At 38.5% G+C, this 23,952-nt stretch overlaps 7 protein-coding genes across 14 annotated transcripts in view; 3 read left to right on the top strand and 4 right to left on the bottom strand.

Moving 5' to 3' along the window:
* Positions 1 to 5,299, bottom strand: part of LOC124297642 (uncharacterized) — a 51,012-nt gene extending 45,713 nt beyond the window's left edge. For 2 of the 3 annotated variants that reach the window (XR_006906651.1, XM_046748883.1), the window contains exon 1: positions 4,860 to 5,299. The gene's annotated coding sequence lies outside the window, so the exon portion shown is untranslated. The remainder of the gene's footprint in view (positions 1 to 4,859) is intronic. The other variant, XM_046748892.1, reaches the window with a different exon arrangement.
* LOC124297702 (uncharacterized) lies at positions 3,996 to 8,316 on the top strand. 4 transcript variants are annotated; one of them, XM_046748997.1, is made up of 5 exons: positions 5,933 to 6,209; positions 6,409 to 6,556; positions 6,904 to 7,227; positions 7,318 to 7,492; positions 7,662 to 8,316. In XM_046748997.1, exons 2-5 carry the CDS (start codon positions 6,539 to 6,541, stop codon positions 7,754 to 7,756), a joined length of 612 nt encoding a protein of 203 aa, XP_046604953.1. In that variant the 5' UTR covers positions 5,933 to 6,209; positions 6,409 to 6,538; the 3' UTR covers positions 7,757 to 8,316. The 4 variants fall into 4 exon arrangements, with proteins under 4 accessions (XP_046604978.1, XP_046604961.1, XP_046604953.1 ...); XM_046749022.1 differs by lacking the exons at positions 5,933 to 6,209; positions 6,409 to 6,556 and adding an exon at positions 3,996 to 4,792; XM_046749005.1 differs by lacking the exons at positions 5,933 to 6,209; positions 6,409 to 6,556 and adding an exon at positions 5,397 to 5,466.
* A 95-nt stretch (positions 8,317 to 8,411) lies between these two features.
* LOC124297741 (NADH dehydrogenase [ubiquinone] 1 alpha subcomplex subunit 5) lies at positions 8,412 to 9,861 on the bottom strand. Its single transcript, XM_046749055.1, has 3 exons — positions 9,706 to 9,861; positions 8,954 to 9,115; positions 8,412 to 8,765 (listed from the first exon to the last, which is right to left on the bottom strand). Exons 1-3 carry the CDS (start codon positions 9,724 to 9,726, stop codon positions 8,592 to 8,594), a joined length of 357 nt encoding a protein of 118 aa, XP_046605011.1. The 5' UTR covers positions 9,727 to 9,861; the 3' UTR covers positions 8,412 to 8,591.
* Positions 9,851 to 12,891, top strand: LOC124297666 (KIF-binding protein-like). The gene has a single exon (XM_046748935.1). The coding sequence runs from the start codon at positions 9,981 to 9,983 to the stop codon at positions 11,790 to 11,792; it is 1,812 nt and encodes a 603-aa protein (XP_046604891.1). The 5' UTR covers positions 9,851 to 9,980; the 3' UTR covers positions 11,793 to 12,891.
* Positions 12,380 to 15,501, bottom strand: LOC124297734 (tax1-binding protein 3 homolog). Its single transcript, XM_046749048.1, has 3 exons — positions 15,298 to 15,501; positions 14,649 to 14,777; positions 12,380 to 14,335 (listed from the first exon to the last, which is right to left on the bottom strand). Exons 1-3 carry the CDS (start codon positions 15,352 to 15,354, stop codon positions 14,147 to 14,149), a joined length of 375 nt encoding a protein of 124 aa, XP_046605004.1. The 5' UTR covers positions 15,355 to 15,501; the 3' UTR covers positions 12,380 to 14,146.
* A 56-nt stretch (positions 15,502 to 15,557) lies between these two features.
* LOC124297728 (DNA-directed RNA polymerases I, II, and III subunit RPABC2) lies at positions 15,558 to 16,496 on the top strand. Its single transcript, XM_046749040.1, has 3 exons — positions 15,558 to 15,709; positions 15,943 to 16,095; positions 16,186 to 16,496. The coding sequence occupies exons 1-3, from the start codon at positions 15,681 to 15,683 to the stop codon at positions 16,394 to 16,396; spliced, it is 393 nt and encodes a 130-aa protein (XP_046604996.1). The 5' UTR covers positions 15,558 to 15,680; the 3' UTR covers positions 16,397 to 16,496.
* A 331-nt stretch (positions 16,497 to 16,827) lies between these two features.
* Positions 16,828 to 19,962, bottom strand: LOC124297673 (tyrosine--tRNA ligase, cytoplasmic). Of its 3 annotated transcripts, none has more exons than XM_046748955.1 (8): positions 19,875 to 19,962; positions 18,739 to 19,140; positions 18,264 to 18,526; positions 17,963 to 18,178; positions 17,670 to 17,864; positions 17,315 to 17,579; positions 17,083 to 17,224; positions 16,828 to 17,004 (listed from the first exon to the last, which is right to left on the bottom strand). In XM_046748955.1, the coding sequence occupies exons 2-8, from the start codon at positions 19,113 to 19,115 to the stop codon at positions 16,891 to 16,893; spliced, it is 1,572 nt and encodes a 523-aa protein (XP_046604911.1). In that variant the 5' UTR covers positions 19,116 to 19,140; positions 19,875 to 19,962; the 3' UTR covers positions 16,828 to 16,890. The 3 variants fall into 3 exon arrangements, with proteins under 3 accessions (XP_046604911.1, XP_046604903.1, XP_046604920.1); XM_046748947.1 differs by lacking the exon at positions 19,875 to 19,962 and adding an exon at positions 19,665 to 19,854; XM_046748964.1 differs by lacking the exon at positions 19,875 to 19,962 and adding an exon at positions 19,246 to 19,525.
* Positions 19,963 to 23,952: the final 3,990 nt, after the last annotated feature.

Below are 23,952 nucleotides of genomic sequence, written 5' to 3'. Positions count from 1 at the left end.
ATTTTTCTGAACTGGGAGAGAATTTTCATTACGAGACTCAAATGGTACAGTAATTGAGGAGGACAAGGTCGTATTGGTGGAAAACGTCGAGGATATAATGAAAATGAAGGCGAATTGATGTCACCCTGTGTGAACATGCAAATTCGTAGATATCTGGTAAGCGACCCCCGGGACGCGTGCCGCGATTTCCTTTCAATGCCGCATCATCATCACCCGCGGAATGTAGTTTAGACGATGTATGTCTGTATATGTATAAATAATAATACTTGGCGGAGAATTTGTCTGTTGCATTTTTATTACCCTTTTTTTTTGCTACTCCTTACGATAAACATGGGAAGATATTTGTATTACGGAGACGAGAATTGTACAAGTATTCAAATCGAAAATTATCGTACCGATTGAATTTTCATATCGCACCTACGCACAGGCAAAGGCATGACGAATATCGTATTACAGGTATGTACAGTGTACTCTACATTAGCCGCGTATTCTGCATACACACGGTTTTAAAATGTCTGAAATTTATTATTATGTGATCGAAACTATTTCAACTACCGATCATTATCGATGGAGTACCGTGCGTGTGTATGCACATGTATATCGTGCCTCCGATAGTAGTTACGCATACCGTGCCGCACCTTTATGCATGTAAATTTTCTCTGCAATTTGCACTCCAAGGAGAGTCCGCTGCGGACGTCCAGTTGACCGGTAGTGCAAACGTGTTCGTGCATCTCGCGTGTGTAATAACGTATACTCGTATATGCGTAATTTATGAGGAATTTGCAGCTGGAAAACTGTTTGTGCCAACGCGCGCGTATATTAAATAGTTATAGGATTATGCGTAGGTATGGTTTAACATACCGCGAGTTATGCCTCCGATACTCCGAGTATGCAAAGATCCATCATGTACTCGGAGGCATAGGTGTATGTGTTACATTGCCTGTATGTACCAGCTACACAGGCAGACGCAATCTGTATGTGCGTGTCGTTTATTATTTCTCATTTTTTTTCTCTCGCTCGCATGCAATGCGCGTCAACAGCCTCTTATAACAGCTGGGATTTCTTTGACCATAAACTGGAGCTATCGTACGTATAACAATTTCCTACCGAACTTACAGCCTCGTTTCTAGCACTGAACGCACGATCCGAAATATCTGTGACAAAAAAATTTTTATTTCAAGCCGAAGAATGAATTTACAATTAGACACTGAAAATGATTTATTCGGTATAATTAATAATAGGAGACAACGGCCGCCGGGTGTTTTAATATTTTTAGGAGAGAACGTGAGACGTTCGAGCCTTTAACAATAATAATAATAATAATAATAATAATAATGATAATGATAATCAGAAGAAGAAGAAGCCTGAAGAGTATTGCACGCAGGACACCTTGGATATAATATGTAATTCAAGATCGTCTCGGGCCCTCCTGCTGCAGTAATTTGTCAGGCTTCGAGGGAGGACTATATTAATACCAGCTATAGCTACTGACAATGAGCAGCACGGTAAATTTTCAAGGTTCGGGTCGTAGCAGCAACAACAACGAGCACGCGAAAAAAACCGGAGAATCTCTTGATCCCGAAGACGACGAAGAACCATCTGTTGATTTACTTAATCTTCGCGACGACGTCGATCCTCTTACTTAAAATACGCCTACTCACGCTTCTCGAACTCATAAATATTGAATATTTTCTGCGGAATTCCACATCACGATAGATCATCGCCGGATCTTTTAAAGCGCGTTAATTCAACTCCAATGCCAAAGCGACTGACAATTATTACGTCTAGGCGTACAGGTTTTACATGAATAAAAAGGAAGAGAATGAAAAACATGACGCGTCAACAATTATGCCCAGAAATTTTGATGAGGTAAGCAGCTGTTACGTTGCTTCACGAGCGGATTTCCAGCTTCTCTGTAACGCAGTTTTGCCCGATGCGTTTCTAACAAACGATTCAACAGTACCGCCTAAAAAATTAAAGAAAATCGATCGGTCGTGAGAAGCGTGTAAGATTTTTCACCCGGTGGAGGTAAAGCTGCGTTAATATACTTATATCACGTATCGTACCTACGCGCGCTGATACAGATCGGTTGTAAACTCTGGACGTGCGGCATTCGCTCTCTCAGCCAACGGATCTTTTAGCCATGAATGGGGAAGGAAGGACCGTGAAACAAAGCCGTTAGAGGCACGAGGATCGTCAAGAGCGGCGGGACGGTGAGAAATTTTCGCCCACCAACGTTATAATCGGGGGCCCTTGTACTTCTTTCGGCGTCGAGGCGCCGAGTAAACAAAACTCTATCCACGATTCGAGATGCCACAAGTGCCTAACGGGGCTGCGTCATGGCGCGTTACCATACCTCTAAGAAGACCCTCTCTTACACGCCGGGAGACTCGATCTTTTATTTACAGCTGCCGAGTACAGGTGTTGATTATTACGGACCCGTATTATATGGTCGATGCGCGTAGCTCACGGAATATCGGACATTCCGCCGCGAACAGAAACGCGCGGGAACCGCTCGCTTATTGTTAGGAATGAGGAAATTTACAGTCGAGTGACAAAGTTAAAACTGATCAGGGTTACCGATAATTTCCACATTTCTCCACGTTACGTTATTTTTCTGTCATGCGGATACCTGTTTTTTGGTCTTTTATTCATACGTCAATCGTTAAAAATTACATTATACTTATTACACAAAATGTTCGTTCGCTAAATCTGTTGTATGAATTGGAACGTAATAAAAAAAATTTTTGAGTTCCAAATCTGAATATTTTTCTACAAATTTTTCCAAGTAAAATAAGGAGATACCTGCGTATTACAGGTCTTAGGTTGATACGTGTGGCAGCCATGAAAACGGTGAATAAAGGATTCTCCGCTGTTGTTACATCGTTAACGAACCGTCCTAATTATTACACAAATTTTCCGACGCGTCGTTTGAAATTCCGATCGATGATGCATGATCGAATAGGCTGTATTCTAATTTCTTCTCGTCGCAGTCTGTTACACGTATTGTAATACACAAGCGGTACAATAGAAATTCCGGAACACGAAACACTCCTTCTTCTTATAGCGATTGTATGACGTAACCGAGTGTACACAACTCGCGGGGTCTCTTGGCTTGTTTGAGAAGTTGTGTAGAAAAAACGTTCAGACTTTCGTCTATATGCATTATACAGGCCGATACGCGTGCGTATAGGTACACCGTACGAGCATGCGTGTATAATAACTGAGAGCTGCAGCAGAGACGGAAAGGACGAAATTAACGTTGCCCCATAGATTTACTATTCAAACTTTACTCGGCGTTATTTAGTTTTGCGGGTAGAATAAGAAGAAAACTATAGCCGTGTGTACAGATAAAACTCGAATACATCTGTGCAAGCTTTTTCTCTCGAGATTTGTGGGTATGTACACAAAGTTCGTATAGGACCGTTGATAATTCCAGACGGTGTTCATTTTTGTAAAATAAACGAATCGTCAACCGCACCGCGAACGCACCTGTTCACTCTCGTCCTAAAAGCGAAATTCTACACCCAACTTGACACGCGCGGCGTTTTTAAAATCAGTGTTTAGAATCGCACGGTTTACCGGTCAAAAACTGGTCCTCGGGCCTAGGGAAGAAACTTCTAATAACGTAGACGGAGCGACTTGGCCGATGCTCGGAGATACTCGGAGATCGCGGGCGAGCAAACGGAATGGATCACGAATGAACGGAGACCGACCGTCGGAGGTTTCTCTAAAAGGCGCAAAAAGATGTCGAGAAATCGAGTCGATCCCATACGTGGATAAGACGCGAGAGCAACGCGGTTGAGTAGCTGCAGGCCTTACGCGCACCGATTTCAAAGTCGAGAGAAATTCTTGAAGGAGTTGACATCGTGTCGGAAATGTCGAGAAATCGCAATTCGGCGAGACGGAACGATTAATCAAAGATAACGGAGACGCGTGGCGAAGAAGGAACCGGAAACAGAGAGAGAGAGAGAGAGGGAGAGAGGTAATCAAGATTCCTCTTGTTCGAGATCGTGTGTTAAATTTTGTTCAACGCAGGTCGAAAGGTTAGACGAAATCCTCGATTGAACCGCGTTCCGTGTACCCGCCTGTGTGCGATTTATAAACGTAGCGAATCGATGATGCGGATTATAGGCGGAGGTTTTTACGATAAAATCCTAACCAGCGGGGGAAACTTTTCAATTGTTGCAAAATTCTCAGGGTCGGTTTGTGGAAGAGCTATTATATTGGAGGAAACGTGATCTGGTATTGTAGGTACTACCAGGTCGACCTGATCAACGAGGGCTGAACGAACGTCTCAATGCCAAATCTGAAGAAATAACGAAAACTACGAGAGTGAGACCTTGTTAACGATGCCGTAGTCACAAAGCCTATTCAGAGGCGTGCAGGTATAATACGGATGGATGGATATGCGAGTAATTAATAGTCGGACACCTGCGGCCGCCGGTTTCGTCATAATCATTTGCCTCGAAAAACCGGCGTGTGCTAGTTTATTACGGATATTTAAGGTATCGCATATGTAGATGTGCCGTAAATCGTTTTCTCGTCGTTCAGTAAATTAATTAACCGCTACTTCACCTCAAAACGCGCCGGAGTTCAAGGTGGAGAGAATAAAAAGAAGTAGAAGAGAAGAAATAAGTAAATAAAAATAATAATATACCATATACTTAATCGCCTATAAATTTCCACAATTTACTGGCATTGGAATAGGGAGTTACGAGGTTTACCTCGTACAACATTAAACATGTAGCATAGTTGACGACGACGACGACGACGATGATGATGAAAAAAGGTAAATATCAAGCATACGAAATGAAAAGAAGGATGGAACAGTTTTCATTTAACCTCATAATGCTCACCAGCTATATTGCAGACACTTATGTATATATCCCGCGACGACGCGACGTTTGTTCAATCCAATACAAATCACCACGATTTAACACACCTGTAGGATCCACTCGACGCACCTCAATAATTTCGACACTTTTCCGCGTACTAAATATGCAATATCAACGCAATCATCCGTCTGGGAACAGACGCGTTTACTCAAAGGTCGATCTACGGGCGTTTCGACGCACAGACACGCCGGTCACAATTAACAGTCGTTCCAATTTACCGCCCGGTAATTACCTCCCGGACTAGTACAACCGGATCGTGGTTAAAAAAAAAAACCACCTCGCGTAATATTACGCAGAGGTAACGCGTAGCGTGGGTTTATCTCGAGGGGCGTGTAATGCCGCGTGAATCTGTGTTTACATTCGACGACGAAGGAAAATAAAGCACGCGCGACGACACGTGTGTGACGCTCAAAGCCTGAGCGGCAAGTGCGGCCCTAGACGTAAGACGGCAGTCAACAACTCCTTTTCCCCCGGTAAGCAGCAGCAGCAGCAGCGAGGCGGCAACCGACGAGGATCAAAATATGCCGGGGAAAGGTCCGCGCGAGCGTCGATCCTTATGGCTTCTACGGTAAATTCCGAGAGATTTTTTTTATTCTACCCACTCTGGACGCCTTATCAGGAGGCATTTTAATGGACGGGCGAAAGAAGAAGAATCACGACGAGGAACGGAGGCAGTAAACCTAGCGCGATTAATTGCTCTAGCTTTCGCCGATTCCTCGGCCGTTTGTGCCGCGGCTTCGGTTCTTTAATAACACGCCGTGCTTATTATATGTATACAAAACACTTCGATCAAACGATTGTATGTATGTATGTATCTACATTGTACATATGCTGTAACGGTAACGCGAAAAAAGTAATGAGAAAGGCGAATTAAATTAGACGTGCGAAATTGAGAAAACGAAAAAAGCAATTTATATAACAATTACGATATTTGCCATATTGGATTCGAGCAGATATCTCATTGAAATACGGATGTATATGAGTAAGAAAAATAGCTCGTTGTGTTACGAGTGCGGAAAGTGGGCGATTTCCGATCAGTGTTGTAGTCACAAGAGTCAGATATCGCCGATCCCCACGTGTGACACGCGCTACTGTTTCAAACACCTGTGAAGGAAAGATTAATTCGAGAAGCGAACGAATGTAATATAATAATTTGAAATAAGTGGATCAAAGGCAATGCAAACTTCAGTTAGTGTCCGTGTGTAAAGTTAAGCTATTGAAAAGTGGGCATGCCCCGAGAATGCCCTAGTGTGTAAAATTGAGAATTTCAGTTGAGCACCTGCGCCAGCGTTGTTTTACCGCACTGTTCAGGTATGAGGTATTTTATGCACGCTCCACAGGCTTCGAAAATCTCACTTTCCAAGCATTTTGTGTTGGAAACAATAGATCTAATCGGGAAATCGTATAACACACTTCAAGCCGATCTGGTTATTGACTATCAAAAAAAAAGGACATAGTATTCGAGGGTTCAAGAATCGAGTGGATCTAACAAGCGTGCGGTGAATTACAGGCATTTCAATTCGTTGGGTACGGTTTTTGAATCCGGATTGAAAAAAAAAACGAATTTTGGAAATATGGCTGCTACCGCTTCGTGCAACAGAAAATATTTACGATAATGTTATAAATTATGCTTTCACATTATGCCGCTCTCCATGACAGTAAGTATAATTTCGTGAAGATCACGATTTTACATGTTTTCAGGTCAAAATATATCGCTAGCCTCAAATAATTTCGTTTTAATTACCAAAATAAATTTCTGCGGCTCTTCCCAGTTTCTCAAAGCAGAAATTATTTTCATCGTTATTATTATTAATTTTTTTTTTCTTTTGCGCACTTCCGTAAAAAAGGCTTATCAAACTACTATTGGTATATTTTCGGTACTTTTCTCATTTCAAAATTCAGTTTACATCGTATCCGGTTCATTTGCGAATGCATTCAAATATTGCAATGAATTTTACATAGTTTTTGTAAACTTAGCCACAACATTAAACTCTCCTCTTACTAGCTAAATGAATCCAACAAAATCCCTTTCGTAATGCCCTGCTTTGACGGGGAAGAGTTGCATGTGGATTTGGAACTGATGAATGCTGGACTGGCTGCCATTTCCGTGAAGGAACAAAACGCAGAAGATACGCAAGAAGAGGCCAATATTAGGCACAGAAATTCATTCTGGAATGTCCACCGTCCAGAATTGTCTAAGCTAAGTTGGGCCGTCAATCACACACCCAAGAACATTGAAACTTACTTGAAAAATCATGCTGAAAATCGAGATGTTCGTAATGATTTGTTGAACTGCAATATCCCACCAGCAGATTTTAACCAATTGACAGTTAGTTTTCAACATGCCTTTACACGCGAGGACATGAATATGCATAGTTTAGTTAAATATTGTCTGAAACTGAACTTCAATGATTTATAGGTGATTCATGCAACTTCAGACCGGCATGCAAGTTCTGATCAGAACTATTTGCTTACATCCAAGCCGCAAACAATTCAATTCAATGATGACGATTTAGCGTCACCGACAACATTACACAAAAGTCGGGCAGAATTTTGTGTCACTATTGGGAGCATCGAGGAGAAATCAATTCCAGGTAAATTATATACCGTAATTTGTTGGGACTGGTTTATCTGTTCCTTACTCCTTCTACCAGAAGCAGTCTTTGTAATGCAGATGTTTAAGCTCGAATAATGCTTTGTACGGGTAAAAAAATCCATGACCAACATATTCAAGTAATTTCTAATCATCAATATCTTTTACAGAGACTTCTGAGCCCTCCAGCTCAAAAATCAGTGAAGAGAATAGAATGACTTGGAATAACAATAACAGAGCAAGCAATTCTAAAGTATGTAAATAAATAAATGTTGCATCGAAACTTAGTTTGTTATGGCAATTTTTTGTCTCACATTTAGGGAAGTATGCAAACATAGAAATGTGGTTACGCAATCAGAATCCAAATAGGGACAGTCAGGAAATTTTGATAAACAACATCCAGATGGGATATCAAATACTTCGCAAGAAATATTAGTTGCACTAATGGATGATACTGTATAGCGTAGAGCAGATCTTTAACTATGGCTTGAGTTTCAAATTAGTACAAAGAGAGTATGTTATACATATCTTTCTGGTGTCGCTATTATAATTTTTTGTGGTCCGGAAATCCGGAAATACTACAAATCTGTTCCAACTCCAACTCGTCGGTTTATTTAGACTATTTTTTATCTATAATAAAATTTCAATATTTAAAGTGTAAATGTAAGCTTGTGAATAAATTCGTCACAGGGATTTTGGCTGCAAAGTCTTGGTAGATCTGCAGATTTTTAATTTTTCATTAATGCTAACTTAACTCGAGACGTATTTAGACCGTTACTAATTACATCTTCCTTTCTGGCACATATGAAGGTCATTACGTGATTTGGTCAGAAAAACGAAGAAATATTGCTCTTGAATATTTTAAATAAAAATCTTGACCTGTTTTTCAATGCAGAAGCACGTTAATTAAGATGACATAGTTTCATTTGATTAGTCCATGCATATTTTCATTTCTTTAATGATATCTATTTTCAGGAACAAGTAATTTCTTCCAAAACTGCTATTTTATAATCGGAGACAGACGTATATACAATTAATATTGTCTACTTTGCGTATGCAATGATTATAAACATTTTAAATATGCGTAATCGATTCACATATTATTTGTGCGGTGGCCAAGTCCATTGGTTAGCAGGTGCTTCTTGGATCAACGGTTCCCAAGGCTTCCAACCTAAGAACTTTCTCGCCAAGTGTAATTCGTTTTCAGCTTGTAGGATTAATTCTTCAGCTTGGCCACAGTTTATGGCTTTTTCAAGGTCTGGCACTTTTAGATTCTGAAACGATTTAAATCCTATAATTTGTCAATATCTTTTTTCTTACCAAGGTAACAAGCATATCTTTTCAATAAACCTTAATGAAAATCACGATTTGCGACTTTACGCGACATCATTCTTGATCAGTTTATAATTTAATAATCTTCCAAGAATAACTATTAATAAATAAACTGTGTAATAATAGTTACATTTTTCACATGAGCAGCTCGTTCCTTAACAATTTTCTCCGTATTGATTCTGTAGGGATAATCCTTGGGCATTTTATCGACGGCTCTAAGAATTTTACTGTACAACACTCCCAAAGTATGATGTGGATTCGGGGCAACGGGCACCCTGGCTAAATTTGTTGACTAAAAAAGAGAATACTTGATATTGAACATTTAAAAAGCATTGAATATACTTAAAAAGGCTTTAAAAAGTCACAGCTCTTTTGGAATATAAACATACGAATCAAATGTCTCAGTCATGAATCTTATAGTTGTTAATTAGTCGTAAAGAATCCTTCCATCAAACAATGGTAGGACTTCTGTGATATTCTGCAAAGTACTTTAGTTATCAATTTAAAAAAACAGAAGCATGGTAATACAACTTGAGCAGTTAGCGATTTTATTATATCTCACAATCAAATATAAGCAGCCACGAGCAGTTACCTTTCTTTGACTACATCCATCCACCAGAGACAATGTCTAACTGGTAGTGAATTTTGCATAAGTGAGTCTCGAAAGGATCGATGACCTTTATAGTTACTGGCGCAGCAATAAAAAAATACGTTTAAAACGCTCCAATTCTTGAAAAATACCGTTTCTCAACGCGTATTCGAGAAGTGATTAATATGATATACAGGTTATGTTGTGTAACACCTGACGTTATTTGCCATAAAGAAAAATTTGCAATCCCATTTCTAAGAAATACCAATAATTCAACTATGTTAGACATTTACCTTTTTCAAAAGCCCAGCCATATTTTACGCAAATTCTGAATTCCTCGGTACTTTGCACAAGTTTTCAGGATTAATTGAGACTACGGATCGCACTATGTCGTCTGCTCACAGCGTCTGCTTGAGACGAAAAACGCAAAATGGTCTGCGCACCGCGTAGACGACGAAAAGAAAACAGGAAAACCGGTACTTAACCTCAAACGCGGATCAAATAAATCAGTCGTCGTTGCAGCTTGAATTTCAATCACTTCAGTATATTGTCCGAAAGTGTCGTTGAAATGGAGCTCGATAGTGTGAATAAGGAGATTCTAGTGGACCTCGAGGAGAAATACGTCAAGGTTCGAAAGCTGCTGGACGAGCACAGTAAATTGGACCCGGAGAGTGAGCCGTACAAAAGTAAATATGCGGCAGCCGATATACTCAAGGAAATGCAGATTAAACTTGTGAAAATATTAGACGACAATATAACAGAACACGACAGAAATATTGTGACAGCAATGCTTGCTGTTATCTGGCTCAATATGGGGATAATTTCGGTCGACACGGAGGAATTGGCAGCCGGTGAAGAGCAACTGACCAACTGCGTGGACCTTTTGATTGACCGAGAACTGAGACCAGAGGCAATATTAGTTATACTTAGTGCTCTGAATCAGCTGGGAATACTCTGGGCCCAGCGAGACAATCCAAAAACATCCCAGAAATATTTAGAAAAAGCTGAAAAAATATACAAGGATTTTACTGCGATTGAAAAAAGCGATAGTACCAAACCCGTACTTATGGCCGCATTGTTCAATCTGAAGGATGATGACGATGACACAGACGCTGAGGAAATAGTCGAACGACTCCACACTCTGACTCTCTACTACTTGGCGCAAATCTATGGAACCTTAAAGGATCACCTCAAATCCGCAGTCTACTGCCACATGACTCTGAAACGTCAGTTGAACCACGAAGATCTGGATTGTGTAGACTGGGCCTTGAATGCTGCGACTTTGTCCCAATATTTTATGGAAAAGGGAGGGTTTAGGCAGGCCAAACATCATTTGGCTGCAGCTTCATATATTCTGCAAAAGTACGAGGATGAGTTGAGAAGTTTGGACGATACGGAGGAAGTGGTGGCAGCAAAATGGGAAACGTTCAGACATAGAAGCGCAGACGTCGCCAGGTGCTGGGCAAAATATGGGATCCTGCTGTTGAGTACATCCAAAGAAAGGCTGATGCATCATGCCGATGATGAAACGAGCGAAATGTGCTCGGAGATAAGTAGGATGCAGTTGGATGAGAACTCGGGGGTCACTGAAGAATGTATCGAGAATTTAAGATTCACAAAGATAGAGAAAGAAATTGAAACTATTGCAAATCAACTGACAGACAAATATGCTTTGGACTTCAACGATGCCAGGACGATATTTCTGAACTCCCAACAATGGCTTGATGAGGCAAAAAAGTATTACACATTGGAGAGTCATGCGTCGGATCACGTGCAAGTGATACAAGACGTTTCGCAGCTCTTTAAATTCTTGTCATTCTTTGAAGAGGATGAGGATCGCCAATCTAAAATGCACAAGCGGCGGGTCGACGCCTTAGAAAAGATTGTTACAGAGTTAAATCCACAGTATTACCAAACTGTGTGCAGGCAACTATGGATTGAACTGGGCGAAGTTTACTGCGATATTTTAGATATTAAGCTTGAACGTCTGCAAGCGTCAAACGAAAGACCGACCGCCCAGGCACTAACTAAAATCAATAACCTTGCCAGGAGTGCGATTGGAAACTTTCAGAATTTTTTAGATTCTCTGGTGGATCCAGCCACTCACAATTTCCCAGACAAATTTTCCGAAGATTTAGTTAGACCCGCCTTATTTGCTTACTTTTTTTTGGGAAGATTGTATTATAAAATCATAACACCTGACAAACATGCACAGCTAGAAAATCTTCGAAATAGTTTGAATGCCTACAAAGCGCTGATTGGCTACTGTGAGAAGGATGAAAAAGCTGCAGAATTGATGAGCGTGGAATTGAGTGTCTGCAAAGACTTTGTTAATCTTTTACCATTGAAAATAGAAAAATTAACTAGAGAATTGGTATAAATATGATGTCTTTAAGGCAATAAAGATTCATATTCATTTCTTGCTTAATACAGCTTTTTTTGCAAAACATTATTTTAATAAGTTTGTATTATAAGTTATTGAAACTATATATTTTTTACGTAATACTGATATTACTCTCTGTACCTAACAACTCATTAATCTCACGGCTTCATCTGACTGTGTAAATCTGAACATAGGTACAGGCAGTAAAGTCGGTACTTATATTTCTGAAACTGAAATAAAAATACCATGCTTTGTGCGCTTACATCTTACAGTTTGAGCGTATGGTGCTAGTATCGAATTAATTAATGGTTTCGTTACTTTTGTGCTATTTCAGTACAGTACTCTCTATACAACATGAAAAAATGCAATAAAATCCTATCATTCCGAAAGTGAATTTTTTCTTCTACATTGATCAAGGAACTTTCTCCAACAAAGCGTATTGCAAAAAAAAAAAACATGTTTGTATTACGATCTTTAAATTATTCGGATATTATTAATGTACCTGCACATACTTTTTTCTCTTTGACGTGGATTGACAAACTGAAACAAAATTATTTATGAGTATAAAGTAATTTATCAGTTAATTATATTTATCACATATATTTATTTTATATATAAACCTTGTAAATACCAAAGATTGTGCGAAATCAATAAATGCTTATCACAAATGCTAATGTTTTAAATTGAAATTTACATAAAAATTATAGAAGAGATGATATTTTGTTGTCTCTTACATAATTTATGAAATTGTATATACTAGACGCATATATATTTTCAATTATAGCGTTTGGTAAATCATTGCTGACAATATTATCGGTTCAACAATCATTGAAAAATGGTCGGTAGATTGAATTTTATTGGACCTTGTAAACAGCAGAGGCCCTGTTTATATGCAAAATTAAGATGTGTTCTTCGATTATATCTGAAAATAGATGACTTGCTTGGGATTTCAGAAAAATTAAATTTCATACCCTTCACTCTCGACATGAGCTGTTTAGTGAAACTTAATACAAAATTTATTTCGTATCGTTAAATCAAGTCGAACTAGGAATTCGTATCTTTTCCAACCTGTTTCAAAAAATTATAATTACAAAAACGAAATACCGAAAACGTTGTTAATAATGTTGTGTTAAAATCATAAAACTTCATTTAAAGTACCACACTGGAATTATTATACACAATATTCAATGTTTTGTATCTGTTTCAAAATACTTTGTTTCCTTCAACTTGATGTCGAACGAAAATTGTTTTTTATAAAAATTATAGCAGGTAAGTTTCTTTGGTAATATGATGTAAAACAAACATCATATCTGAACTGAGTAACCAGAATCATAATTCTTATTATACAATATACAAATTTAAATGTGGTATGTACCCAATTTCAACCTAACATTGATTTCGAACCAAGTTGTTGTGAACATAACACATGCAACTGGAATTTCCGCAAATCCTACTACAAAACAATAGATATAAATTTTTTCCTAACAACTGCAGTAGTAATGCATTCAAATTTTCTTTCAGGGCGACTCAAATGGTATTTTATCAATCAATATCAATGAATTTTGTCTCTGTATTTTAACTTCAATAGCATTGTCGTTATGTCAATAATAAATAACGAAAATCTAGTAATCATATAATATATCCTAATATTTTTACAAGCAGGTACGTATGATAACTACATGTATTTAAATCAAAGGTCCCGTCGAACCTGCTTATCCTACTTAGTATCTAATTGGGTGTTATGTGTATGACACGAAGGGAGGTAGGATGTTTATGTATCATTTGCCACCTGCTTCAAAATTAGTGTATATGTATATCCTTTACGTTTTAAGTTAGCAATACCAAGTATTTGCTTTAATTCTATCCGATATTCATTTAATGATAAAATCTTAAAACTTAAGTAGAAACAAAATCTCGTCTAATTCACAAAGTTATTCAAATTGACCTTGCCAGCAGGTACAGCTTTGTATCAACCGCGATTCGATGGACAATAATCTTTCGATGAATTTTAAAAAATTGCTCTGAATAAAAAGACGCTCGAGAATACTTTAACTGGGACGAGTCATCTTACGCACTTGAGTCCTCGCTTAATAGAAATAATAAACCATTATGACCATGTTTAAAATCTAATAGCTACTCAGATTACGATCATTGATTGCCGAATGTTTAGATTGTCTGTAGAGTGTGAATACTGAGCTGTAAAGTCTTTAATTCTGTTCGAGATAATTCTTCCTCTCAACGCTACATCCTCGATGCAAATTGGCATTGCTAACACCTTATTGAACAAAATAAAATATCAATCTCTTGAACAGGTAGTTAATTTTAATCAATAATCATTACGCTAGCACACTTTAGGTGCTGGTGACCCCTTTTCGTGCCACAAGTAAATTTAGTACAGGATGCTTTCTAATGTATCCAACAGCCTTTTTATGGGTTACCATTGTAAAATCGTAACCGTTACACTGGAGGATTTTATCATGCATTCTTAATCCTGACTTTGCTGCTGGCGAACCTTCGTGGACTTCCGTTACATAGATCCCCTGGTAAAAATTTATTCGATAGTGAAATAAATGAAGAATAAGTATAACAAATACGTTCAAATTCCAGATAATTCAGAAACTCAGAAAACTAAGGGCGTATGAAAACTCAGATAATCAGGTCCAAGTAGTCAGACTGATAATTAGCTGAAGGATAACAATGAACTGCATTTGCATTTTGTTCTGACACCAGAGATTAAAATTCAATCGATGACTGCACATACATCACGATAAAAGATTGTCATGTTTAAAATATGCCGAGTTGTAATTTATAATACAATAGACTAAGGTAGATAAGGTGGGTAAATTATCATACATTGTCCGTGTAGCCTTGTGGACTTTTTCTAAAATCCTGATCGATACCTCCACCTATTTTCAATCCACATTTCATCACCTCTTCTCCGTTGGCATCAATTTCTGCTTCTTTGTGAAGCGTGATAGGGATCTGGAATGGAGAATGGAATATTTATTCGATACGTACAAGTTGGTTGGAGGAGTTTATTCTTGTTACGAAAAAAGGTATAGAATGTTATTCTCTGGTGTAAAGTGAACAGCAGAAATGTACAAGTGTTTATAATGCCGGTAATTTCAGCTACTGATATCAGCAGTTATCAAGTACTGAGAAGCTAAGTGCATAGCATTAAAAAAATTCCGTTTGGTGATAACCGATAGGCTACATGCTTGTCCTTAGAAGTAATTAACTGTGGGCGATGAGCTGTCAACAGAACTCGACCGGTCAGTTCTAGACACACCTCAAAGTGCCTTAGAGCCCAAAATCATGAACAATCCGATATTTACTTTACTTTAATTTCGAATAGAGACAGCATTGGGCGCGTTCGAAATTTAGCAGAATAAGTAAAACGGACTCGCGGTCGTATGAATATTTTTTTGAAACAGGAAGAGTTTTGAATGTGCAAAAAACATCCTGATTATACGACAGGCAAGTTGGAAGACTCGATACTCACGCTCAGGCACTCCATCGCCGTCCCCGCCTGGTGTTGAAAAGCCATTTTCGCACACATTTTGAGCGGTTTTTTTTGATCTTACCGGTCACCTAAAATATTATAAACAAAGCGAATACGTCCGTAATATGCTTAGAAGTGCGTCCGTAAGTCCGTCTCCTTCTCGATCTGTCTGCTGACAACAGCGCAAACCAAGTACAAACTAGTGACGCGAACGCTGAAATCAGATATACCAACCAATTTGGTCGTGTGGTGTCGCCTTTGATTGCTACCAACATCGAAACGTCACGCCCCCAATATCCCATCACATCCGCTGTCGTGCGTGCTTGGAATTAAATATCGAGTGTCGTTTGTTTCTTTCTTACACAGCTTTTTTCGTAGTCAGGATGGCCGACGACGAGTTCGACGGAGACGAGTAAATATGCTTTTTGAATTACTATGCCTCTTTGTGTTTATGGATTTTCCCCAAGATCAATAAGCACATGTCAAAAGGTTATGTTCGCTGCAGAACGTTTTCACGTGTATCACAAACATCGCGCCCGTCGTTAACTCGTCAAGAATATAATTGCTCAGAGTTACTTGGAATCCCAGAGCCCTTTGTTTCTGAAAATTTTTATAGTTATTTCTCAATTTATTGACTTGTTACAGAGTGGTAGACGACTTTGATGATGTAGACGATGACGACAACATCGAATTGGAGCAGCAAGAGGAAGATGGTGAAAATATAGAACTCTTAGCGGCAGGCGATACTCAAGGCAGTGTTCAAAAGTCAAAAAGAATCACAACCAGATATATGACAAAGTAATTAATATATTACTCATACTTGCAATATTTAGTACTGTTTAAACTTTGTCGGAAGTTTATTTTTAAAACTGGACTTTCTTTCAACAGGTACGAAAGAGCAAGAGTATTAGGAACACGAGCGTTGCAAATAGCGATGTGCGCCCCTGTAATGGTCGAACTTGAGGGAGAAACTGACCCACTCCAAATAGCCATGAAAGAATTGAAACAGCGAAAAATTCCAATAGTTATCCGCCGCTACTTACCTGACAATAGTTATGAAGACTGGGGCATCGATGAACTTATTATAATAGATCATTAAAACACATTTTTAATTTCTGTTCAACTCTAAATGAAATTCACATTTCTTAAGTTAATCATTTATATTATACCGCTTTTCTTATAAAAATGTTGAAAAATAACGTAATAATTCATTTACAACCACTTCAGTTATTCTATCCTCCCTGTCTTAAAATCTACAATCAAGAGTATTCCCAACACACATTAATAATTGGTGACTGTCATTATAGCGTTTCAGGAACTGTATTTTGAAATAAAAATATATTATTTCTTTAAAATGTAAATGGATGTATATAAAAAAAAAAAACTGTTTACAATAAAGCACGGCTGGTGACAAAACAATTCAGACAAGAAAAAAATCTACATTTTAGAACAGTATACAGCCAAAATGGAGTAATACTGAAATCCATGGAGTACAGTTGCAGTATATGTATAAAATAAAACGGAGCCCGATTATCGCATGAGGTAATTCATTGATGAATGCTGGTCATAAAATCTAAGCTACATCTGAATACGTTATTCGATGGGGACATTTTTCAAGGTACTAGACGTAATCTTGCCCCCGTTCTTTGTCAACAGCAGATTGCCACTCCATGCAGCTTCTCCACTACCGTTTACAGCAAGATCAGCCTAAAAGATAATTCCATTATTGCAAAGATCGAATGGGAATTTGATGTACAGTAAAATGAAAATGATACAAATAATTACCTGAAGTTTGTCCCAGACTTTCTTCTTTGGGTTTAAAACTTCATCAGGTGACCCATTTTCATAACCCTCCACCAGAACTTTATCTCCAGCAGCACTGTCAGATGGTGGTTGTAGGGGCTCTACTTTTTTCGTAGGCTCCTCCCTGTTTTCAACAACGTGATAAAGATTGAATTTTTGACAAATCATTGATCCCAATTGCTTACTTGATTGTATTCGAATTTTTTGAACTTACACAGAAGCGCATAAGACCATTCCATGAGACTGAATTCCTCTAAGATTTGCAGGCTTCAGATTAGCCAAGACTACGACCAATCTGTCCTGCATTTCTTTGAGGGGCACATAATTTGCCAATCCGCTTACAATGGTACGAGGACCACTCGAATCTCCCAAATCAATTTTCTCAACATACAAAGCATCAGCATCAGGGTGCTTTTGCACTTCAACAACCTTGCCCACTCTGATATCAAGCCGAGATGGTATAATTTCCTCGATTTGCTCTGTAAAATAATTCTTTGCTCTTTATAGTTATGAAAACCAATACTCTAACAGTAAGCGATTGGTAAGATGAGCGAGCACAAATTACTTACTCTCTTTCTGTGGGGGAGGATATGCTTTACTGTTGAGCCCTTTTAGCTTAGGGTCTTGCTCAAATTCTTTACGAATTGGGTCCAAAAGCCTATTGACATAAATTTCAACTGCGCCCTTTAAATCACCAGGATGAATCACTTGTTCAGCAAATGCTGTTTCGAGATCTTCATATTTGTCAAATTCAATATCACCTCCTGGAAATTTGACAGTCATTTCAATAATCCTTAGTATAAAATATTCTACAGACATGCAATTGAAACGGAGTATAAATTTGAAGCTAATAATTACTTACCAAATTCTTCACTACGTTTAACAACATATTTTTCACCACCTTTCATCAGTGGAAATACAACATGCTTTGAAAATGCAAGGATTCCATTCTCAGTAATATTACCAGGCTCACAAAATGCTTTCTTGAGCTTCTTTTTTACAGCTGCAGCACTATCTAGGAGGTCAATCTTTGTATCTTCCTCGGATGATGACATTTTAGCTCCAGTCAATCCTGGAACTGCAAACACAGAATCCGAACTATATGGATATTCAATTACCAAACAAAAGAAGTTCAGAAACACAAACACTACACAAGGCCTTACTCATAGGATTCATCAGATGTACGCGTTTTTCATAGCCGAGCATGGGAAGATATTTCTCAGAGAAAGTAAAAATCTTGCGTTGATCTACACCTCCAAATTGTGCATCAACATTAAGGTACTCTTCATCTAATGCCTGCAAACCAGGATAGAGCAAACCAGAAAGCAATGCATTTGCAACTTGCTTTACAACTTCAGCTCCAGCTTTCTTTGCATCATGCTCAGTTACCAGAGAGCTTAATCGATATACATCCAAGGTGTACCCTCTGCAAATATGCATGCATGCATCATTCATTATCATGTCATATGACTATTTTTCCGATACTGGAGTATTTGAGTGATAACGAGAAAACGTAACTAAGAACAACATATCATCAGTTGAAAAGAATTGCAATAGAATTCACTTTCAAAAATAAGATTACACATCAATTTCCATTTTCAGTGTCGTGTCTATGTCATAAAATAAAAAATATCTTACTTAGATAATTGATAATCAGATCCCTTGACGAACTTTAGCTTGTCGAGTGGAACCCCGATGGATTTCAGCATGGCTTTGATCACAGCTTCGTAATACTGAACTCTCAAAGCTAGGAGATCCCAAGGAGCTTTCATGTTGTCGAGATAAGCATGCAGATCGGCAAATAATATTGTAACTTCAACTCCAGCACGTAGAAAGTCAGCAATCTTTGACATGGGTGTAAAATATCCAACATGTGGTCTGCCGGTAGTTGCAGTGCCCCAGTATACCTTAAGGTCTCTTTGCTTTAAGATTCTTTTTAGCTTCTCATCACCCAACCATTCGGATAAATTCCTGGTGATCAGGTGATGCTTTTTTTCCCACGTCAATCGACTCATTTCAAAGAAGTGGTAATAACTAGTTCTGAAACAGAGGTATTTGTTACTGGTTAACTAGACGAAAGCACAAGTATTTAATTTTCAGTATATGGAATGCCTGGTAGGATACAATTATATCTTAAATACTTACAAGTACTTCCAAATGGGATACGTAGGGATAAAATTGAGGTATCGCGACTATTATTGAATATAAAATTAATGATTGCAACAGTGTTACAAGTTTATTCCTAAGGTAGGACAGAAAAATCTATTATGCAACTTTCTTTTTTTTTTGACAGTAAGAATAAAATAGCCAGCCTCTAAAACCCATATGGAGTCTGTATCAGGGTTAGATACCTTCTGACTACTGTCGTGCAGTGATTAATATAATGAGCAAAGCTTAACGAGGGGGAATTCTATGGGAAAATCCAAATTCATCGTTTCTTCCTAGAAATTTATCAATTACTCGCGCGTGCGCGAACTGCACGTGCACAGCTGTCAAATAGTGCGGATCTGATGCAATATACACACAAATGTATGTGTAGCATAATAAAGGTGTGTGTTACCCACCTGACTAGAAAACTGTAATAAGCCGTACAATCTAACGTACAATATGTGAAACGTTAACCATATTATATTACAGTTGCGACGGCATGAACGTTAAATTACGCTCACGAATATGATAAGCAAACGTATGTGAAAGGCATTTGAATAATTTTCTGACGAAATACCGGTGGGATATTTTTTAAATGTGAAATAAGGAAACCAAGCTCAACTAACCTCTTTACTGTCCAGCTCAGTATTCACGGTATCTACACGTGTAATTAGCAGAAACTTCAAACCGGTATTAAGTCACATAAAGTGACCGCTGCGCCCCCTGCCGGACCTGAATCGTACCTTTGAGAGTGTTCAGTGAGCAAAATGGTAAATTTAAAATGAAAAATAATAATCAAGTAGGAAGCTTTTCACAACGTTTTTCATTATAGTCATATATAAGTCAAAGTAGAAATTACGTTGTGAAAAAATTTTGTAAGTTCAAAATTTACTGGAAAACGTTTGACAAAAAATGATCTATCATGTACTTATGTATATCTTCAGTCAACGCTTGTACGTAGCTCACCACATTTTCAAATTTTGCCGCGTAGTGTTGCTGCTCCTGCGCTACCTTCAGGGTACTCACGGAATTCTGGGATGCCGACGAGTATGAACATAACTCGAGTCTGCGTCCCGAATTTGCACGTACTTTTGTTTAGTTTAACGGTGTTTTATTGCTAACCCGGTCTCTGGTAGCTGCCCTTACTCAGTAATCCTCAAATAAACAGTTTAAAGCTACCCAGAGCTTCGTTTTACGTGGTATGGCTGCGAATGATTTTTTCAAAGTTTAACAAAAGACGACCGCACTTCGACCGTTACGTACTTTTCACGAGAAACTAAATTCTTAAATATTTTCTGTATATTTGTAGAAAAATCATGTGTTGTGTACGCCGTTCGCTGTAGAATGTTCCATTTTTGTTTTGTCGCGATTGTTTCGAGGATGAGTGCACGATTTCCCACTCCATGTTCAATTATGTTTTCACGTAGCCATAGCAAGAGAGCTGGGAGACATTATTCAGTGACTATTTTTTTGAGGCCAATTTTTTGTGAGAATGCGAAGGGAGGCATGTGTAAGTTTCATTAATAAGGATTATCTCTGATAGCGCATAGCGGTATGGGAGGGAGGCAGATCACCTAGAAATTGCATAAAGCTAGTGATCACAATTATTATTTGTTCGGAACTTAAAAGGGTCGCAGATTAACTCAAACGTGCTGTGTGAACGTTACCATGGCAACAGTTTCGAGTGTATTTTTTTATTGGCAGAACAAAATGTCGGTATTAACCCTCTCGCCGAACGGTTCGAACATCCCTTGTGGACGCCTTGGTTTCGCGTTAGATCACCCGTAATATTGAAACTGCGTTCATTAAACAGTCAATTTTATTTCTCTAATAGTTGGCGGCGGGGGATATTGGGAGTCTAACTCCACAATTTCAACCAGATTGTACAGGAGCTTCGGCCGCCATCTTGAATGTAAGATAGAATATGTTTTTGTCAAGCGACTCATATATTTTCATCTTTTTAGTACAAATAGTGATAACCAAACTTGCAGGAAATTTGATTCTCTACAACTTTGGTTGCGACAACTTTTTGTCAATTATTAATATATTTTCCAACTTAAACCTAAATTAATACAAGATTTTCATATTACGTATTACGTATACTATGTTCGGCTGAAAATCGTCAGAAAATTCAAATTTACGCCTGACGCTGCGTGTTTCGGCAATTTAAAGGTTATTTGATTACGCTGCGCCCAGCTCGCCTGGCTCTTCCAACCAATCAAGACTTCCTTCCGCACACCGCGCGGCGTCGATTGCTTCAAGCAATTGGAACGAAACTTGAGGCTAAACCACGCTCGCCGACGGTCTGGAATTTAGATGATTTAGACCGTGTTTAAATTGAAGATTTCGAATCGCGTCTTTCGTAGGGATACACGTTCGCAAAATGAGATATGTCGCTGAAACTGGCAGCCGGACGTCGCGTATCCTCAATCTTTTATTTCTTAAATTAGCATATGAGTCTATTTTTAAATCGTTAAATTTTGACTACGCGGATGATAGATTACAACTTTTTTAAACTCAAAAAACGCCGTCCCCAGGCAAACTCGACTTGATTTGAGTTTCTGTAAGTCTGAAGAATATTCTGTAAAATTTTCAACTTCCAAGTCGCATGCCGTCACGAGTTTCATAGGACTATACGAAAATAAGCGTCGACCTTAACCGTACCCGTTTTGCAATCGAAAAAAAATGTGTCAACTATTATCATAATATCTCAGACAACGATTATCAATATAGAGGCGTACATGAAGAAAAAATGCATAGGTTGGTGTGTTTTGAATTTCTGTGCTAGCGTTTACTGCTTGACGGGTGGCCGCGCGCAGCCGTCACGTCCGGCCGTTAGTTTCAGCGACATAAATGCAATTGCAAATGAATTGGTATATTGCGGGGTATTAATTTTTTTTTTCTTAAACAGACAGTCTTTAGTGATATGACGTCCAACCCGTATATACAGCATGAGTAATATGTTGTCATTTTCTGATTATAGTTTAGAAGTGCGTGATTTCATTTGATCTGGACAGTGCAACGAGGACTGCTGCAATCCAAGTATGAAGTAGCCTGGAGGAGGTAAGAATCCATATTTTAATAATTATTCAATAATTCAATACAGTACATTTAAAACTGAATTTTTAAAATTAATTTGAGTTTCATTGTTTTTCCCCAGAATTGAGCAGAGATATCCAAGTAATTCCTCCATTATTCGACAATGTCGGTGAGTTCGCATGAGTTTGGGTTACGCTTATTTCCCTGGGACTGGGAATTTGGAGCATATACATATAGTTTGCAAATTATCTATTCATGTTGTTTATTGTCTACTCGTATTATCTAGTGCTTTTGTGATGCTCAGTACGGTAGACTACGAGTCGGTAACAGACCTGTATTTACCGTCCTGGATATGTCGAAATTTCGTATGGAAAATCTATTTCGTGCAGAGAGAAACCTCAAATTTTTGCGATTAGACGAGAGGGTCCGGTTATTAGTTCTATATTTCCGCTCACGTAAGAAACACGTTGTATTTTATGAACAGAAAACAAGGAAAATAGAAAGTGCAGCAGTAATTCCGTATTGCAGTATTTGCTCACCAGGTAATTCATTTTTCAAACATACAAATACCAGTGGTAGTGATTGCTTGATCGCGAATACTTTTTTACCGACCGCTGTCGATAGTAAAGGTGCTTGCGCGTGACGGTCGTCACTCAATTACCATCTGACCACGACCTGAGTTACTTGTGAAGTAGGATCGAGCTAATACGTTTCACAAAATATATAGGATTTATCGGTACGATGATTTGCCTCAACAAGGTTTATGGAGTTTATGGGTTTATGAACAAGGTCACGATGTTTAAATCGGTTTTTGAAATGAAATTTTGATAGCTGAAGGTTTTTGTGATGAATTCGTGACCAGGGAAATAGATAGAGAGATAATTCGTCGATGCTGGTCAAAGTGGGATACTGTTTAATGATTTACGACGTTTCGGCCGGGCCTCGCCGACCATCTTCAGGAAAATTTGACAACCAGTGCCTGCCTAGGTGTTGTAGCATTTACATTTTGCATAGAAGACTTCCATGAATTTATTCGTAGCTAAGATTGACAATCTGAGTCATATTCGTGCTCAGGGACGCTTACAGTTGTATAAATGTTTTTCTACACGGCGATCTTTTACCAATTTGTACTCAATGCTTTCTGTACCAGTTTTTTTTGCCATTTATATAACGCGACCACCTTGAAGCATCTCGCAAATGAAGCACGAATGCATACAATTTTCTCCATAAATTTATATCTACATAAGCAATGGTGTAGCAGCACTAGGCTCTTTATACGACACCACAAATCATTTTTTGTAGAGTTTAATTTTTGTGATCAAAATTGAGTATCAAATTTCGATCACGTCGTTTAACAGAGTTCCAGCGCTGCACTGAAAATACTGCAAAAGTAGATCATCGGCACTAAAGATTAGGGATTATCACGCAATGCATGAACAATATAGGTAAAACTTTACAGCTCTGATACATAAATACTGGCTTTTGAGTCAAGATGTCCTCGACGTTGCCTATACCGAGTTTTACACCCGCGCGGTAAAGAGATTTTTACGAGCCGAGCAAAGATATAAAGGTTTTATCGAAGTCCAACCGCGGCGGCGCGGCGGCGGTATTATGCTTTTAAGTCGCACCGTTTTTCTTACTCCAAATACTGGGTGACCACTGCTC

Source organism: Neodiprion virginianus, chromosome 1 (assembly GCF_021901495.1).
Source record: "Neodiprion virginianus isolate iyNeoVirg1 chromosome 1, iyNeoVirg1.1, whole genome shotgun sequence".
Taxonomy (NCBI): Eukaryota; Metazoa; Arthropoda; class Insecta; order Hymenoptera; family Diprionidae; genus Neodiprion; species Neodiprion virginianus.
Note: the sequence above shows the minus strand (reverse complement) of the source record. Positions and strands in the feature narration are given on the sequence as shown.

Coding starts and splice junctions, on each gene's coding strand:
- LOC124297666 (XM_046748935.1), top strand. CDS start 9,981: ATGGAGCTCGATAGTGTGAATAAGGAGATTCTAGTGGACCTCGAGGAG.
- LOC124297734 (XM_046749048.1), bottom strand. CDS start 15,354: ATGTGTGCGAAAATGGCTTTTCAACACCAGGCGGGGACGGCGATGGAG. Junction 14,778..15,297: donor CGGCGATGGAGTGCCTGAGC/GTGAGTATCGAG, acceptor TCTCCATTCCAG/ATCCCTATCACGCTTCACAA. Junction 14,336..14,648: donor CACAAGGCTACACGGACAAT/GTATGATAATTT, acceptor AATTTTTACCAG/GGGATCTATGTAACGGAAGT.
- LOC124297741 (XM_046749055.1), bottom strand. CDS start 9,726: ATGGCTGGGCTTTTGAAAAAG. Junction 9,116..9,705: donor TGGCTGGGCTTTTGAAAAAG/GTAAATGTCTAA, acceptor TCTCTTTTTTAG/TCAACAAATTTAGCCAGGGT. Junction 8,766..8,953: donor GAGCTGCTCATGTGAAAAAT/GTAACTATTATT, acceptor AAATCGTTTCAG/AATCTAAAAGTGCCAGACCT.
- LOC124297728 (XM_046749040.1), top strand. CDS start 15,681: ATGGCCGACGACGAGTTCGACGGAGACGA. Junction 15,710..15,942: donor GACGAGTTCGACGGAGACGA/GTAAATATGCTT, acceptor GACTTGTTACAG/AGTGGTAGACGACTTTGATG. Junction 16,096..16,185: donor ACAACCAGATATATGACAAA/GTAATTAATATA, acceptor TTCTTTCAACAG/GTACGAAAGAGCAAGAGTAT.
- LOC124297673 (XM_046748955.1), bottom strand. CDS start 19,115: ATGAGTCGATTGACGTGGGAAAAAAAGCATCACCTGATCACCAGGAAT. Junction 18,179..18,263: donor ACATCTGATGAATCCTATGA/GTAAGGCCTTGT, acceptor CTGTGTTTGCAG/TTCCAGGATTGACTGGAGCT. Junction 17,005..17,082: donor AAGTCTGGGACAAACTTCAG/GTAATTATTTGT, acceptor ATTATCTTTTAG/GCTGATCTTGCTGTAAACGG.
- LOC124297702 (XM_046748997.1), top strand. Junction 7,228..7,317: donor CAGATTTTAACCAATTGACA/GTTAGTTTTCAA, acceptor AATGATTTATAG/GTGATTCATGCAACTTCAGA. Junction 7,493..7,661: donor CGAGGAGAAATCAATTCCAG/GTAAATTATATA, acceptor TATCTTTTACAG/AGACTTCTGAGCCCTCCAGC.